The 18,684-nt window shown below is 36.2% G+C and overlaps 2 protein-coding genes across 2 annotated transcripts; both read left to right on the top strand.

Annotated features, from left to right (window-relative positions):
* Nucleotides 1-6,331: 6,331 nt before the first annotated feature.
* On the top strand, nucleotides 6,332-11,271 carry LOC113230639 (3-ketoacyl-CoA thiolase, mitochondrial-like). Its single transcript, XM_026464641.1, has 8 exons — nucleotides 6,332-6,420; nucleotides 8,714-8,880; nucleotides 9,352-9,486; nucleotides 9,651-9,915; nucleotides 10,127-10,302; nucleotides 10,418-10,618; nucleotides 10,720-10,874; nucleotides 11,119-11,271. Exons 1-8 carry the CDS (start codon nucleotides 6,399-6,401, stop codon nucleotides 11,198-11,200), a joined length of 1,203 nt encoding a protein of 400 aa, XP_026320426.1. The 5' UTR covers nucleotides 6,332-6,398; the 3' UTR covers nucleotides 11,201-11,271.
* A 1,207-nt stretch (nucleotides 11,272-12,478) lies between these two features.
* On the top strand, nucleotides 12,479-18,142 carry LOC113231092 (3-ketoacyl-CoA thiolase, mitochondrial-like). Its single transcript, XM_026465265.1, has 8 exons — nucleotides 12,479-12,526; nucleotides 14,472-14,638; nucleotides 14,938-15,069; nucleotides 15,170-15,434; nucleotides 15,622-15,797; nucleotides 16,239-16,439; nucleotides 17,000-17,154; nucleotides 17,942-18,142. Exons 1-8 carry the CDS (start codon nucleotides 12,508-12,510, stop codon nucleotides 18,021-18,023), a joined length of 1,197 nt encoding a protein of 398 aa, XP_026321050.1. The 5' UTR covers nucleotides 12,479-12,507; the 3' UTR covers nucleotides 18,024-18,142.
* The last annotated feature ends 542 nt before the right edge of the window (nucleotides 18,143-18,684 follow it).

Below are 18,684 nucleotides of genomic sequence, written 5' to 3'. Positions count from 1 at the left end.
AATGAATAATATTGACAACATTTTTTTTAATGCTGATCGACTTAGTTTCTATTAAGGATCATTTCATTATTTCGGAAGAAAAAAATCGAGACATTCTGTTGAGCAAATTTAAAAAAAACTGACAGTTTTGCAGAAATGGATCGAATTAGTAAGGACGGCGTGACAATATCAACACCTTCGATTTTATCGTCATGTTTTTACTGACTTAAGGCTTACTAAGGAATACCGGGAGCATCAAGAATAGGTACCACTACTGGCTTAAACTTACTACAGTGAACCAAAATTTGAAATCTGGTACAGGTTCTGGCCAATTATGTAAAGCAGTCGTGGTGGCGACTCGCTGCAAATTCTAAACCAGCCAAATTCCGAAAGACATAGCTTTCAAAGTAAAATTGGGCGTGGCAGTGCAATTCGCCAAGTCCTGAAATACAAAATATTAAGCAGAGGTGCTAACAAAAGTATCCTGGACATGAGTAGGTAGGTACGTACATATATCAAATGCCAATCATAATTTACCGGTCAAAGATAACACTCGGTGCGCCATTATATGCAACTCATTGTGTTTATTGTGGCCCCTGATAAAGTTATCTACGAGTAATGAAATTTGATAAGTAGGAATTTAGGTACAAAGTCTAAAGTTCGAATTATTCCTTGATGGACTTTGCACGACAGCTTTATCAGCATTAAAAAATTGCGAGTCAGGCACGATCAGACTTTATGCTAACTCACATAGGTACCATATGCCTACATAATTACTATAAACCCTTAGGTTAGAGTAACTAACAATGAAAATCTTGGTTAATTTTATCGTTTTATCGAGATTCAAATTTTTCTTGTTCAACCTAAAATAGCCCATTCATTACCTGCATGGCAGTCCGCCACCCAGGCAGGAGACAGGCTCACACGCTATCCTGCGTATGGCCTACGTAAGGAGTCTCGCAGGACGCATTGCAGGATTGCAGGATAGCTTGCACGCTGCGACTACATTCATAATCCTGCAATACTCGGCGGATGGCAAAGCGGACTGCTATGCAGGATAATGAAATACTTAGTCAAAATTAAGAGATACGGCATAAACTTGGATTATAGTACCTTTTTACATTTCTTCATCATCATATTAGCAGGAAGACGTTCACTGCTGAACATGGACCTCCTCCAAAGATTTCCACACTAGCCAGTCGAACGCGACGTGCATCCATCGGTTACCTGCCGCCCTGGTCATCCGTCCATCTAACATTTGTTACTTATCTGTATTCAAGGAGTTCGCGTGGAAAAGGTATTTAACTGTAAAAGGAAGACCTGTAATTTCAACTGCTGTTAATTGTTAGTGAACTAGTTTGGTAATCAAAGCTAATTGTCTTGCGTTGATGAACCTAGGGGTACATGTAATGTATGTTCATCATAAGCCTATGAAATATAAAGTTAAACATGAAAAATTCATTTCTAAGTCTGTCATAAGTAGGTATGTTACAGATTGCACTTATTAAAAGATATTCTTCTCATCTTACGCCATTTTCTTCCGTGACTTTCTTCAGTTCAAAAAAAATTCAAAATTCAAAATTCATTTATTCACTAGATAATAATTTTACAATGTCCGATGTTGGGGCTACTTGTAAGTAAAATTTACTTGTGTTAGAAGCCCCGCTCCTCAAAGTTACATTTTTATTAACAGTAAATAAAGAATAAAAACAAAACAAAATACACTATGAACTAAGTTTAAGTGTGTGTGTGTGTGTTTTGTGTTGGTGTCTTTGAGTGCCTGTGTTGGTGTGTGTTGGTGTGTGTTGGTGTGTGTTTGAGTGCCTGTGTTTCTGTGTATTGGTGGGCGCACGTTTCTATGATGTGGTTGTTTGCATATAAATGTATGGGGATAAGACAACTTAATTAGACTAATTAAGTAAATAATACAAATGAGTTATTCACCCATTTTTATTAGGGCCTCAATTTCATCATATGTCTTTATCCTAAGCCAATCACCTAATGCCTTTTTACATTCTCGGGAGGTTTTCGTATAAATATTTGCTGTCTTGTTAACAAGATTGTAAAGATAAGTGGAGAGACCAACAAATTGTCTTTGGGCATAGGTGGTACGAACTCTAGTTACGGCAGCTACCTGATAATGGCGTCGTCTGTCGAGAAGTGCATGATTTAAATGCAAAGTTTTGTGGACACAGAGGATGGTGTGTAAAACATATAACTTCCTAACAGTCAGGACATTTGCTTGTTGATAGAGAACCTCTGTGGAGAATTTGTAGGGTTTAAAATAAATAACTTTCAACAAGGATCGCTGAGCCTTTTCTAAGTACAAGAAGTTCGTTTTATTTGCTCCGCCCCAAACTGGCAAGCAGTAGCTCATTACAGATTGCCCCAATGCTATATAAATGCTCCTAATAAGGCTTTTGTCTAATACATGCCTGAGTTTTTTAAATATCCATATAAGGTTTCTCACTCTAGCCGTTACCAGTTCTATATGCTGGTGCCACGATAATCGTTGGTCAACCACTATGCCCAAATATTTTGTAGACGCGACTTTTTCTATAGCTTCACAAGAACACGTATCGAGATTAGCACAGGTATGGATTTTAATTGTAAAATTGTTGTTGGGCTGAGTGGTACTGTTTATGGTGAAACAGATGTAATTGGTTTTTGTCATATTCAGAGTGAGCAAGTTTGAATTAAACCAGTTTGCTATTTTGCGAAGTCCCTTTTCTGCAGAGTTACGTACAGATTCCCACGAATGACCAGTGAACACAACTGCAGTGTCGTCAGCGTAGCAGAGGACGTGTCCATTTTCTAGTTTCATTTTACATAAACTATTAATGTAAATTAGAAACAGGGTCGGTCCCATAACGGATCCCTGTGGAACGCCAAAAATTACGTCCTCTTCCTCGCTGACGATGTCGCCTATTTTGACACGTTGTTTCCGGTCGTGAAGGTAGTCCCCAAAGAGCTGCAGTTGTGTACTTCTGATGCCAATTTCCTCAAGTCTGCGCACAAGGATAGGAATTGAAACGGTATCGAATGCATTTTTTAAATCTAGAAAAACGACAACGCATCTCCTTCCAGAGTCTACCTGGGTGACAATTCGTGAGGCAAGGGTCGATACTGCATCTTCTGTGGATACACCTTGGCGGAAACCATATTGTGTACTTGATAGAATATCATTTCTATTCAGGTAGCTCACTAGTCTGGAGTTCATCAGCTTTTCAATTATTTTGGAAATAGCTGTTAGAACTGATATGGGTCTATAATTACAGGGAGTATTTTTGTCTCCACTCTTGTGCACTGGTGTTATAATGGCACACTTTAATGCTGGTGGGAAAATGCCTTGCTCAAAGCAGAGGTTAGCCAAGTGTGTAATAATAGGGACGACATGTTCTGAAGCCATTTTTAGAAATTTGGTAGGTATATTATCCCATCCAGGTGCACTGTCGCCCTTAAGGTTCATAAGAGTGGAATAAACTTCTTGGCAGTCTGTCTTTAAAAGAACAAAGGAGTTATTCATCAAACATGCATTTGGTTGTGAATTAGGGAGCCCAGTACAAATATTCTCGGCCAATGTTCTGCCTACGTTAGAAAAATAATTATTAACAAAATTAACTGATTCCATAGGCGAGGATTTAATTTGTAATAATTTTGAGCTAATACTTTTGTTCTTTTTGCGATTTGTGAAATTATCAATAGCACGCCATAGCTTTTTCGGATGTTTTTGAACATTATTGAATTTTTCCCTATCATACTTTCGTTTTAGTTGTTTAATACAATTTGTAACAAAGTTTCGGTATCTTCTATATGTAATTTTGAGTATATTATTATCATCTAAGTCCGTTCTCAACTTTCTTTGCATATCGTTCCTATTTCTGATACATCTAAGTAGACCGAGGGTCATCCAAGGTTTTATCAGACGCACATTACATGGGATAGGCTTTAATATTGTGCTCTCTAACAAACATCTCTTTAGAGAATTTATCAAAAGTTCAGTTAATATAGTAGGGTTGGTTTGTAAAAGAAGTTCGTGTAGATTGCTATTTCGTACAAGAAGTAAAGCTTTGTCATAATTAATAGTTGTTTTTGTTTTGGGGCATAAGTTATTTCTGTTGATTATATTTGAAATTTTTAGAAAAATCATGTAATGGTCAGTTACTGTTGTGTCTAGAACGGCTACAGCAGCAGATACATTTGTCATATCCAACTTCAACATGTAATGATCCAAGCAGCTGCTCTTCCTGGTAGGTAATCTGTGGCCAGGTAGAATGCCACGCATTGCTAGCATGTTAAGGTACTTATTTCTGTTTTTAACTACATGTGAATGTTCGTCAACCTTAGGTATGAGGTTTATATTTAAATCCCCTGCAATAACAACGTTTTTAGCACTGGTTATAGTTGCGAGATGTTTGTCAAGAGAGTCAAGAAATTCAGCCGCATCTGTATTTGAAGGACAGCGGTAGATTCCCAGAATAATTACGTTTTTTACGGTAATTTGTAAACATGATGCTTGCTTTAGCATAATCTCTTCAACACTAGTCGAAAGGCAATTATTTACATAAAAGACTACTCCATCGCATTTATTTATATGTTTTGTGGTAAAGAAACCAGTGTAGTTATCCACATGGGGAATTGATTTGTTGAGATTCAGCCTACATTCAGTTAAAATTAAGACATCTACTTTAGTCTGGAGTTTGGTCAATGTAGCCAGAAGGTCATCAAGGTTACAGTATATACTACAAATGTTTTGGGAAATAATTTTTAGATCTGCGTTACTTATGTTTATGTAATTTGAAATGTGTTCTATGGGACAAGCATAATTCTCCACTATCGCAAGTTCGTCTAATTCGTTTGAATTTATAAGATTGCTATCCATTTGAAATGATTATGTAGATGAGTGTTTCAGAAGGTAATTCAGTTCTACACAGTAGATGAGTGATGGCTCTATTTAATAAACAGTTGATAACAGCAAACAAGAATAAGTGTGTCTGGTGTTTTATAAAGTTTTGTGTTTGTGTTTGTATCTGATGAAGTGTCAGTACTACATTTTTATATGATGTAAAGTATATTGTGTAAGTATACGAAAAAATGTGGTTTATTTGTAATGGTTTCATAACGTGATTGAGTGTGTATGTGAGTTTTGGTTTATGTGTAAAGTTATGTTGTAGATTTTGATTAAGTTGAGCATGCAGTATGTTACAAAAACAAATATGGCCGACATAAAAATAACAAAAAACGCTAAAAATATTAGACAAATACAGAACACACAAAAATGGGTAAGGACGCGAATGCAGTATCAGAACTAGTCAGATTTTTTGTAATAAACTGTGCACTTGAGACTCACTTTTAATTGCGATTATTGGAGACTGTTCATCCTTCCTCACGTAAACCCTCCCATATGCAGTCCAGCAAAACTTAAAACTTTTACTTTTTGACAGGTCTCGTGCAAGGAAGTATAACCGAGCAGCCTTCGCAGTGAGTTGTTCAGAGACATATACAGGATTGTCTGCATTCAGTTGAATCGAGTTCCTCCTACGTCGACATATTAGGCGTTTCTCGCTGTTATTACTTCTATTACGAATATATAATATCTATCTCGATTTTAGTTCCTAAACGTGTGTCAAATGATATATATAAGAACATTAAAATAAACTTGAAACAATTAGTTTATAATTGTTATTGATACAAATTAGTGTATATTGTTGTAACTTACTATACCTTTAAGGACGTACTATATCTTTCCTGTACGTCTGGCATACCCTGGGCAAGTAGAAGATGCCTTTCACCACGATGACAAGCATTATGGCGTATGCCATCGATACAATAACAAGATTGATGTAAAGATCGAACGACACTTCCATCAAAGAACAATTCCATCGATCTGACTGAACTCGAACCAGCTTCTGTTGCTACACCGGGGCCACTGCTCTTAAGAACATCACTAGTAAAAATATCAAAATATTTAATAAAATAAACATCGGCACCACCGCAGAGCTAGATGGACGACATCCGACGACATGGAGGTCGGAACTGGATGAGTCGAGCACAAGATCACCAATAGTTAAGAAGATGGAAGAGGCCTATACATTCAAGATTGAATCAAAGAAAGACCGCACTGATGATAATGATCAATGTATATAGGGAATAATTACTTCAGTGGGTGGTTTTGTGTAAAACTGTGAAAATTTTGTAAACTCAAAACGTTTTCAATTTTATACTTTAATTTAAATACAAAACCCAATAAGACTTTATTCTTTCATGTTAGATACCTAGATGAAAAGTGCAACAAGTCTATTCAACATTAAACCCAATGGATAACAGAATGATAATCATTATCCACTACTACGTACCGTACACTATCGTCCGGGCCTCGCTGCCGGAAAGACGTGTACCTACGCTTAAATACGATAAATATGTCTGTTGCTCTAAATAAAGGTATGTTTTTGTATATTATTTTGATAACAATTTTGATTGAAATAGGCTTTAAATATAATAATAACTATCTATAATAATAAACATTTATACACACTAAATGGAAAGTAAGCGTTCTGTAACATTCCAAACCGGTTTTGTTTCTACAATAGGAGGTGAATCCTATACCAATTACTTGTTCTGTGCAAACGTATTGTTTATAATTATATAATAACACCGGTTTGTGTTATGGTTTTGTCATTTTTTCGATTATGATGCCAATTTAAAAACATCCACGCAAGATAATATACTATCTCTGTGTTGATACAGTAGTAAGTAATACCACGTAATACTTGTAATACCAAATGTCGTAATTGAAATAATTACCTATTTAAAATTGTAAACAGTATAAATTTGTAACGATATTTGTTTATCTTTGAACGGAGTTCGACGTCCTATTGCCGCTTATTGACCTTGATTATGACAAGTGAATCGACAATAATAGTAGAGCGGAATTTAAGAATTGTTACCTTTTACATTGCTCTCAACGCTTACTACGAAAACTTTGTAATGTTTTATAGTGTTTCCTTACAAATGTGGCAAGAGATACCTACCTATATTATTGAATTTTGCCTATAAGAAATCCGTACAAGTTAATGAAAACAACTTGGCATGTGCGTAGGGGAACGTGGGGTATTGGGAGCCCGCGGGTAATGAGAGCGGTGTTAAACTGGACTTTCCCAATGCTCGTATTTGTGCAAACGGCACTCGTATATCTTCGTTAACGTTCGACAAGATTCGAGTCCCGTGGGCGCCCCCGTAGAACCCCGCGTTTAGTCGTATGAGAGGGTTGTGTGTTTTTCGCTACGCACTTATAAAATTTGCTAAATTTCATCATCCCAGGTAGGCATTAAAATGCATAGATACTACATTGTATTTACACTAGCTATGTCACCATATCTATCAAATTTTAGAAGTTATGCTTGAAATCACAATAAAAACAGAAATGTTTTTACTGTTTTATTCCTTTTTCAATTCGATGTTACGCGGGTAATGAGAGCTATTTGGCTCTCCTTACCCCATTGCAATATTCACTGGATATTTCTTTAACACTTTCTTGTTTATTTTCATTACTTTTTAACTTATATATATATTTTATTACTTTAATTTTTTTTCAGACTGATTATATATAATGGCTCCCATTTGACATACGGGATTCTTACCGGCTCCCATTTCACGAACTGTGGGGTAATGAGAGCGAATGACATGTTTTAGTTTTTTCTTTTTTAACCAAATATTTTATTTTAATTTCACATTTTTTCTGTGATTATCTAGTACCCAGATATGTGAAGCGTACGTTCATAACTAATACAAATTTAAATTATCTAAATTATGACTTTTATTGTCAGTTTTCCTTAGTAGGCTCCCATTCCCCCACGCTCCCCTACTACTGTGCCCTTATATCCTCTTATTACAATAATCCAAAAGATAAACACTACGAAAAAACCACATCTAGATAATGTATCGAAGTCATGCTTATAATTTTGTTTATAAATCACAGGTAATGGCATCCTAAACGTAATATTATGTATAGTCAAAATAATTCAACAACAGAAATCAAAAACAAAAATATGAAAAAGACACCAAGTTTGCCACAGAAAATCAAGTGAATTTGCTTCACCAATAAAACAAATAAGATCATTAAGTAAGCGTCAAGTCGTTTCGCCGTCTACCACCTAGTAGTTATTTATATTTATTTTCCTAAAATTATGCGGTGTTACGTACATAAACTCTACGTATAAGCTCAAGTGGTTCCTCTTGCTAAGAACATAGAGCTTTATGAGCTATGTTGTTTAAGAGCTATGTTGTTGAAGTAGAAGAGTAGAAATTGAAAAATGCTACTTTGAATAAAGATTTTAAATTTTTACATTTTATTTGATGAATTAATTCTAAATATATTACTCCTTTTTTATGATATCAAGTGATGGGACGAACAAGTCTTGCGACTGATGGTAAACAACACACCTGTCCGTAACTGTTCAGTGCCACTCAGAATTTTAAATCGCAAAGATCTGAGGGGCACTGCCATTGCGCCCGTCACCCTGAGACATAAGTTGACAAGTCCCATGTGACTATAATTTCACCAGCACCCTTTTGCTTGAAACCCGGAACACAGTAATGTTAACATTACTGCTTGGCGGCAGAAATAGGTAAGGTGGCAGTACTGCCCTGGACGCATTCTTTCACAAGGGGCTCTACTGCTACTAGTACCGTTTCATAAAATGGTGTTACTATTAATAACCAACTAACATTTCAGGTATCTTCATAGTAGCGGCGAAGCGAACGCCATTCGGCCGATTGGGGGGCGCATTAAAAGATACACACCCTTCGGACTTACTTGCCATTGCCGCCAAAGATGCCTTCAAAGCTGGCTCTGTCGATCCTAGCATCATTGATACCGTTAATATTGGAATGGTCAACGTGGTATGTACGGCTTTTCAATACTAGTAGTTGAGCATATGTTAGGTCTCCTCCTTCAATAAAACTAGGGACCCCCGTAATCTTGCGATTTATTGACACTTACGATATAATTGGAAGCTATGTCCATCTGACTTAGTTCCGTAACCTAAGTCCAAGATATGGATGAACGATGCGTACAAATCTTATTAGAATCTAATATATATGCCGATACGATGTCTCCCATACCGTACCGGCCCTATTAAAGCGCGGCGGACGCCCCCGGCCAATCAGGGCTCTGGAATTCTACACGAAATTCGGTTGCATTCGCTCCGACGCAAAGTTACAACACATACACAGTAGTGTACCAGAGAATATTGGCAGTATTTTTTATCTGTATGTTTACGCAGATCGAGACTTTTAACGTTTGAATTGTACTGACTATGTTTTATAGTAGGTTGGTAGTCGTTATAGTCTTAAACTGATCGAATATTTCAGCTAAGTGGATCGTCAGACGGAGGTCTGGCCCCTCGTCATGCTGCCCTGAAGGCCGGAGTACCCCAGGAAAAGCCTGCTCTAGGTGTTAACAGACTTTGTGGTTCTGGATTCCAAGCCGTTATTAACAGTGCTCAAGTAAGGACAATTTTTTGTTATATCGTTGTATGTTACGGGTTTAATGGGCAAAATTGTAAAATCAGAATGTTGAATAAATGAAAACGTCTTAATGTCAATTACATTGACCCTAAAACTAAAAAAGTTTGCCAGATAGCGTATTTCATATTTCATTATTTCCACAGGATATCCTAACAGGAGCATCCAAAGTATCCCTTGCAGGTGGAACCGAAAACATGTCCGCAGTTCCCTTCGTCGTGCGTAACATTCGTTTCGGAGTTCCACTAGGAGTAAACGTCAATTTTGAGGACAGTTTAGCCGCGTCATCATTGGACACGTACTGCAACTTCACCATGCCGCAGACGGCTGAGAACTTGGCTGAGAAATACGAGCTAAAGAAAAGCGAAGTTGATGATTTCGCTCTGAAGTCGCAGCAGAAATGGAAAGTTGGTAAGCGAAAGACTTAATTACGAGCTGGTATATTTATTCTATCTCACTTAATAACTACCAAAGTATGCACATCAAACATATAACCCATACCATCGCAGGAAACTTTCTCTTGATGACCTTGAGTTGTACGAGTTATAGGCCTGAAAGAAAAAACTACTCCCTGTAAAACTTGAAAAATTACAATTCCAAATGGTTTTAAATTTTCTTCCAGCTTACGATAACGGGGTATTTAAAGAAGAAATGGCGCCCGTGCCAGTTAAGATCAAGAAGCAAACGGTTATGGTAGAAAAGGACGAGCATCCTCGTCCAGAAACTACTATCGAAGGTCTTTGCAAATTACCTGTGCTCTTCAGGAAAGGAGGCGTTGTTACGGCTGGAAACTCTTCTGTAAGTTCACTGTAAATATACTTTCGATAGCTGCAGAGTAATTAACAGCATTATCGCTGATTATGAAGATTTCATTTAGAACAATAACACACTCATGACTATTTATTTTTCTTAGGGAGTAAACGATGGCGCCGGTGCTATAGTTCTGGCTGATGAAGAAGCGGTGAAACAGCACAACTTGAAACCTCTAGCGCGCCTTCTTGGGTGGTCTTACGTTGGAGTGGACCCTAGCGTCATGGGAATTGGACCTGTGAACGCCATTAAGAATTTGCTAGATGTTACCAAGCTGTCTTTAAACGATATCGATTTAGTAGAAGTGAGTCAATATAGCACAAATGTTGTACAAAAATACCAATTTGATGACTTAATTAAATAAAACAGTACAGCTTTCTACAAAATCTCGTAACGCTATTTCAGATCAACGAAGCCTTTGTTGCTCAAACCCTGGCCTGCGTTAAAGAGCTTAACTTGGACATCAACAAACTGAATGTAAACGGCGGAGCTACTGCCTTGGGACACCCACTCGGAGCTACAGGAGCAAGGATTACAGCTCACTTGACACACGAGCTCAGGTACACATGTCCAATAACAATCGATATGACAATCTTAGACCACATGGGTATTGTAGCAATTTCTCGCTATGCAAAAGTTATCTAACTGAAAGATTATTGAAAAGGGACCGGTGAAGATCACTTCAACCACACGTTACGATTGTCGCTTGGGCGTGAGCGCTGTCACTCTTCAATCTGTGGTACCAGTCTCATACTTGTTTTCCTAATAACTATTTAGATTATGCGTAAAATTGTTTCGTTTCAGACGGCGAGGTCTAAAGAGAGGAATTGGCTCAGCTTGCATTGGTGGCGGACAGGGCATCGCTCTTCTTCTTGAATCAGTTTAAACCAGTCAAAATTGCAAACCATGAAACCAAAATCAAAATCTTTTGACTTAAATTTGAAAGTTACTTTATTCTTCTTCCTGTCCTTATCCCACGCTAGGTGGGGTCGAAACATTGACTTACAAATAAATGGACTACGGGTCTAATACAAAAACCACGAAAAAAATGTCCCAAGTCAACCTATTTAAGCGTAGTGACATGTCAAGGAATATGTAAAAGCTAAAACGTTGAATTTAAATTGTAATGTCATCGCAGTACTATCTAATTTTGCTTGCTTCGCTGTCAGTCGAACAAACGAAGACTAGAGCGTGAATGACGCTCTGTATACGATTTTAACGCCCTATAAGGTCGGACATTTTTTAGCGCGGACCCGACGTCCATATAAATGTAAGTCAATGGGTCGAAAGTGACACTTACTTAAGAAAATATCAGTGTCAAAATAGTCATTATATTATAATAATATTTGAAGTTTTTAATGAGTTTTTATAATTAAATTGTTTAACTAAAGTTGAATTTTCATTTGCTGTTAACGAGAAGATGTTTGAATGGTCGAAAGTGTCAATCTTAATGTTTTCTAGACTGTACCATAAAAGTGCCAGTTCTTACTTTTGGCAGAATCATAAATAAAAAAGAATATTTTTTATTTTAGACATAGGTATATTTTTTTATATAGATTATTAGATAAAATCATTTAATGTAAAACAAAGCCATGTCATTGACTCAGTCAACCCCAGAGCCAATTGACGTCAGTCGTCAACTGGTTTGATGCTATAAAACAACGGCTTGTCATTTGTTCGTTCGTTCGTCTCACACTGTCTTTGTACAGTTTGTAATATGTCGCTTCATTGAAGAAAAGGAAAATAATGCAGAATAATACTGCCGACTTTTCGATTATTCATCAACAAATATTCAAGCAACACTCTGATTTGTTATTATAAGAACTTGGCCTGCTGTTTCTACCTCTAACCATATTCTTTTATTCATTTTTTTTTAAACGCAAAAATAACATTTAGACTTCAATCTAATTACGTGCAATGACATCGTAACACGCAAAGTTAAAATTATCCAAAGGACATTTTGGTAAATTAAAGAAAACTGATTATGTAAAATGTAAATAACATAATATCTGCCGCACAGTACGATAGATAACTTTGACTAGGCAACATATTTTCGCAGATAGTGGCCATTTTAGTAAAAAACAAAACAATTCTTATCTATTTGGAATTATATTAGTAAAGAAAGTTATCTCAAGTGCTATAAAGTTAAATTTTGTGTTTTGCCGCTCTATCTGCGCATTTAGACTTTGGACGATGTCGCTGCAAACCAAAGGTCGGTTTTTATCTATATTAAAAGAATAAAAATTTATATATCATTAAAATGTTACGAAATAAATGTTTATCATTTACCTATTACACGAAACATTTTGGTATACATAAACGATAATAATATAACATAATGTTTACTAGATAATCTAAAGATTAACATTAATAGTAGTAATAACATTAATAGTAGTAACTACTAAAGTAGTTAAGACTGTTATTTGAGCTTTGAGTAGAGTTCTGGAATTACGACACTATGTATTTTTGTCCATCCTATATGAATTATCCTATATTAGCAAATTAGTTTCCATCCTCTACGAATACGAAATTAGTAGATTTAGTAGAGTTTATTTTTTATGTATTTATTTTTCAAGACTCATACATTTATACATCAGTTATAGTATTTTAATAATAATGTATTTATTTTCTCTCCACAAGCATAACAACTGAACATGAACCAAAGTAAGATAGACAAAAATTGTGTTTATATTATGTTTGCAAAAGACTGGTACCGAACCTAAGCAGAAGCTTGTAATATAGGATACAAGATCTCTCACAACAGACAACTTTCTCTTTCTCTTAATATTATGATTACAGAGGTAAAATTAAGTGTATGGTTAAGGTATACAATAGTGAAAAAGAAAACAAAATTTAAATGTATGAATTAACTAAACTAACAATACAATTTTAAAGGTTGTAAAGTATGCGTGTGAGTGTATGAGTGTGTGTGAGTGTGTATGTGTGTGTGATAAATGTTTGTGAGTAAAGGGTTTTGTGTACTAACAACTTAGGCTTTAATTATAAGAAGTTCCTCAACTTCATCACTTCAGACATTCCTGCAGAAATCTCTTTGTAGCGCAACGCATAATGACGCACTACTCACTCTACTTATAAGAAATTATAATGTACGTAAGAAATAATTTGTCTTCATTTGGTACTGTAAATGTTTCTGGCATCCCACTTCGCCGTACCGGTCATTTGAGAACAGTCCCTCGACGCATGGTACTTGCAGAGAAAAACCCGCGTGTAATCGGACCTACTTACTATGAGCGTTTACCTTCTACTCTCAGATTTGAACCGTCTGACGAAACATTTGGGCGCCGGCTGAAATACCTTTTCTTGAAAAATCCTATATATAGGAAATGAAACTATTTTTCCGGATTTAAATCGCGTATATTTGTTTTTTCAAACAAACCGACGTTTCGGGCCCTATACAGGTCCCATGGTCACGGTTGACAGTCAACCGAATAGTTTCATTTTCTATGTGTAACAATCGCAAAAATCTAAGAACGCGATAAATCCTATACATATACTCTGTAAAATAATTTATGGACTTTAAATTGTAACGAATTTAGTATTTTCTATTTTATTCTAATTTTTACCGCATTAATATACCTACTCTTGTATAATTGTTATCAACTTATGACGATCCTTGATGGAGAAATGATATTTGATATGCAATTTAATGACAACAATATTATATAATGAATTGTTAATTTTCTAATTATTGTGTGCTTTTCTTATAATTTTCCTTTTTGTCTGACGATCTCAATATAATTTCTTATACTTTGACATGTAGTGCAATTTATACTGTAGGTAATGTTATATTTGAGAAATAAATGAATCTGAATCTGAATCATCGTAACTGCGTCCTAACAACCATTTCGTGATTAACGCTCTTGCTTCATGTTTAGTGAGGAATAAAATGTTTAGTTTATTATTAATTTTTTTTTTCTTATTTAATAGTCCTTTTACGTTGCCTATATTGGCTACATAAACGAACTAACTAAACGTTTTTAAAATATTTTTTGTGCTATTTTATTGTAAAGAATCCCCTGTATTTGATCCTTGGTGATGGATTAACAAAACAATTAGAATAATAGATGCCTTGAAATATTGCGATATTTCAAGTTTGACAACAACATAATTGTCGTCAGAAACATCAATATTTTCAGGTTTATTTATAATTGGAGCGAAGAGAACACCTTTCTGCAAACATGGTGGTCTTCTACGAGAGCTACCAGCTTCTTACGCTTTCGCTGCTGCGGCAAAAGATGCTATCAATTCAGCCAATTTAGATCCAATGTTAATTGATCATACTATAATTGGAAATGTTAATTTTGTAAGTTTATCCCACACACTATGTCTACGATAAAATGTTTACAAAACTTTTCTAACCTAACGAAATAACGTCTTACCAGGACACTCAAAGGAAATTATTCTTCAGAGTCGTACACTGTTTACCGTAATTATTACATAAATGTTGAAGTTACTAAAATATTTACGTATTTGGTTTCATATTTCTAGCACGCTTATCCTTTAGACATAGCAATAGACTTGTACAATTTAGGTGTAAAGAAGTACGTAAATATGCCAAGCGAACATAAGAATTGTCTATAAAGGAAATTTTTATTCTTTCAGCTGAGCCAGTGCGATGGCGGAAAGACCCCTCGTTACAGCGGCACATATTCCGGAGTATCTTTGGATAAACCAGCTTTGGGCGTGAACAAAGCATGTGCCAGTGGGATACAGGCTGTGATTACTAGCAGTGTCGTAAGTTTTGTCAAATAAAATGCCAACGACATTTAATTTTTTCCCAGTAAAGTGAAAATGGCCTTCATCATTTGTCTGTACCGAAAAATCTTGTCTCTAGGAAATGCTAACAGGTGGTGCAAAGATGATCTTAACTGGAGGAACAGAAAACATGTCCGCTTTGCCACTCCTAGTACGTAATGTTCGCTTCGGAACAACTTTTGGTGCTAAATACTTTCTGGAAGACCATGTTAAGAAAGAAGTCATGGACAGTTTCACGGGAAAAAGCTTTCATAAAATGGTTGAAGATAACGCGAAAAAGTATGGAGTCACCAGAGAAGACGCGGATGAATTTGCGTGTCAAAGTTACTCGAAGTGGAAAACCGGTTAGTAAACATATCAAAGCATGTCATTCTGAAAATCTTAGGACAACCAGCTAACTAGTTTGTTGATAACAAAATTAGCTAGAAGTTGAAACCAATTGACCATCGAAGACAGCATTTCGCATTCGCAATGATCCCTAATAATAATAACAACCAAATTTCTGATATAGCCCCAATTTCTTTTTTGCAGCTGAAAAAGCCAAAATCTTCGATAACGAGTTAACCGCTTTAACGGTTACTATTAAAAACAAGGAGATTTTAGTGGATAAAGATGAACTAATCCAACAAAGCTTATCTACCGAACAACTCAAGCCGTTGCCGGCGATATTGGAGCAAGGAAGCGTCCTTACCACTGGAAACTGCTATGTAAGAGACTGTTACTATAGAATATTTAGGTACTGAACTAGATTTAATTTACGTCATGTATACAAAAAGGCCGGTGTCGTGTCATATAAGGAAGTCAAGGAGCTGGCTTATAAGAGAGATGATTGGAAAATGCACCACCGATTAGAGTAGGTAAAACTCTTAACTTTGATAATGATGATACAAAAAGGTGAGGCTGGCTTAAGCTGCTTTACAGACTCTACCCTTTTAGTAACGTTCGCTACAATTTGTATATTCCAGAAATTGCATAGCGCGTCTAGATTGCCTACATCCAATAAAACTAGCAGATGTTTTTTTCTGATATCTACAGTCCTCAAGCTTGTAGTGCTGGTGCGCTATAACACAGCTGAAAGCAGCTTACAGCACTGGAGTCTGAGTACGAAGTTTTGTACGATGTTAATAATATAACTTTAATGATCACAGGCGCCAGCTGACGGTGCGTCAGCAATACTTCTCGCCAATGAAGAGTCCCTCAAGGGGCACAACTTGCAACCACTTGTTAGAGTGTCGGGCTGGGCGACAGTCGGCGTCAACCCTGAGGACTTTGATCTGGGAGCTGTGGGAGCCGTGAGACGATTACTACACGGCCAAGGATTGAAAGTAGAGAATGTGGATTTATTTGAGGCAAGTGTGAGATGATACTTTGGAACAAAGAAGAATGTTAATTCAAATTATTTCAGGCTTTTCGCCAAAATGTACTTTGGCTTTGGACACAGAAATGGAAAGAACCATAGATTTAGTATTATGGAAAGAACAAAGTTTGGGAGACATTTTAATGAACGCAAACTAGCTTTCTCGTTACTACCATAACAAAAAGAGACGAGGTAAAAAATTATTGAAATTACAGTGCTTCCCATTAATGCAATCAGCATCTCGATAAATCGGTCCAATTAATTGCTTTTTCCCGTAGGTATGAATGCGAAAAATAATCGCACTTAATTTTATTTCTTTTTGTACTTGTATTTCGCGCAGTACTGAACTCGGCTTGGATAACATGGTCCTTCATAATAAAAATCATATTAATTGAGAGTTACAATATTGGTTCAATATTTGTGTTATTCAATATGAATGGGAACATGAATTTCCACTTGTTAAATTGGTGAGACAAACGAGAAAAGCACGCTTCGGATCGATTGATCCGGATTATTCAGAAGACTTACTTAAGAAATACTTAACAATTTCAGATAAACGAAACCTTTGCATCGCAAGCATTAATCATATTGCGTGAACTTAAGCTAGACCCAAGTAAGGTGAACGTGAGTGGCGGGGTCATCGCAGTGGGACACCCCGTTGCAGCAACAGGGGCGAGAATGATCACGCATCTGGTGCATCAATTGAGGTAAATTACTAAACGAACGTTCACATGCAACTGTACAGCGAAATGAGAAAGATTTCTCAACAGTCAAACTGAGTCAAACGAATGAAGGAAAAAATTTATACTAAAAAAAACCTTGTTTTGTTTTCATTGGTTGTGTAGCCTTCTTCCAAACGCTCCAATAGTAGGCCGTATACCAAACTGATTTATTAAATTATCTATTCCTCCATTGACTTACAATTATATATTCCTCCAACAATTTTCATTAGACCTTTAAAATATACTCAACAAAATTTGTAACCACAAAATACCGTTATAATTCTTGACTAATCTAACTTGAACATTTGATGAAATACGAATACATAAATTTTTCTTTCACCTAAAGACATTGCCTCCTAAATCCCTTCTTTTTTCAATTCCCGCCATTTTTTCGCAAGTAGGGAAATTTAAAAGCAATGTCATTGGCTAGTCGAACCGGTAGATAAAGTATTCGGACCAATCACAATCAACACCGACGCGCCATTTACACAATAACATTTCAGAAATCTAATAATATCAATTAACAAACTTTTAAATGAATACATGGAATAAGCTTAATCACCCTTATAATATTTAAATAAATAATTAATGAAAATAATTTTTCTATTTTGCGATTATATATTTCTTACAGTTGGATGCATATAGTTCGAACTGACCCTTTACCATAAAGAAAATAATCATTTATTTATGTATATATTTCTAATGTTATTTAGTAAGCAAAGAACATTATGTACATAATAGTGTAATAAAAAATATTTGTTTCATGTTTCAGACACCGCAATTTGAAGCGAGCCATCGCAGCATCAAGCAGTGGAGGAGGCCAAGGTGTTGCCATTATGATTGAAAACGTATAACATATAAATAAACGTACGAACTCATAAACGTTTTTTTTTATAATACTAAGCGACGGGACGAACACGTCGTGCGCATGGTGGTAAGCGACACGCCTGTCCATAACAGTTGCAGTGCCACTCAGAGCTTTAAATTACAATACAAAGATCAGAGGGACACTGCCACTGCGCCCGACACCCTGAAACATAAGTTGACAAGTGCCTGTAATTTCACCAGCACCCTTACCCTTAGATAGAATAATTAACGCATAGAATGATAGTTTCATATCAAACGAACTGTCACAAGTGAGGCAAAAACCAAATTCATGTAGGCGTAAGCAACTTGTAACTACTCTCGTCGGCACGCACACAAATATACAAATAATGATGCCATGGAATAACATTTCCCTCAAAAGTGGGGAAATTGTATCTTGCTTAACTCATCATTAAGTTAAAGGTGCCTACAGATTTGCCCGACATTGTCGATCAGGTGCCTACAGATGTGCTCGATTTTGTCGATCGTTACTGTCGATCGACAATGTCGATCAGGTGCCTACAGATATGCTCGGTTTTGTCGATGAAAAACGAATATAGCACTTATTTGTAAATCCAAGATGGCGGACACGATTTTTCAAAATATGCTATATGGGTATCCTTTTCGAGGTATTTGGGGATGCTCATTACG

The sequence above is a fragment of the Hyposmocoma kahamanoa genome, unplaced genomic scaffold, assembly GCF_003589595.1.
Source record: "Hyposmocoma kahamanoa isolate Upper Pololo Valley unplaced genomic scaffold, ASM358959v1 64, whole genome shotgun sequence".
Lineage (NCBI taxonomy): Eukaryota > Metazoa > Arthropoda > Insecta > Lepidoptera > Cosmopterigidae > Hyposmocoma > Hyposmocoma kahamanoa.
The sequence above is the reverse complement of the archived record's forward strand: the minus strand, read 5'-3'. Positions and strand labels throughout refer to the sequence as shown.

Excerpts from the sequence above, each read along its gene's own strand:
- LOC113231092 (XM_026465265.1), top strand. Across the intron at positions 14,639-14,937 it reads TAATTGGAAATGTTAATTTT|CTGAGCCAGTGCGATGGCGG; the intron begins GTAAGTTTATCC and ends TTATTCTTTCAG. Across the intron at positions 16,440-16,999 it reads AGAATGTGGATTTATTTGAG|ATAAACGAAACCTTTGCATC; the intron begins GCAAGTGTGAGA and ends TAACAATTTCAG.
- LOC113230639 (XM_026464641.1), top strand. The coding sequence starts at position 6,399 with ATGTCTGTTGCTCTAAATAAAG. Across the intron at positions 8,881-9,351 it reads ATATTGGAATGGTCAACGTG|CTAAGTGGATCGTCAGACGG; the intron begins GTATGTACGGCT and ends CGAATATTTCAG. Across the intron at positions 9,916-10,126 it reads GCAGCAGAAATGGAAAGTTG|CTTACGATAACGGGGTATTT; the intron begins GTAAGCGAAAGA and ends ATTTTCTTCCAG.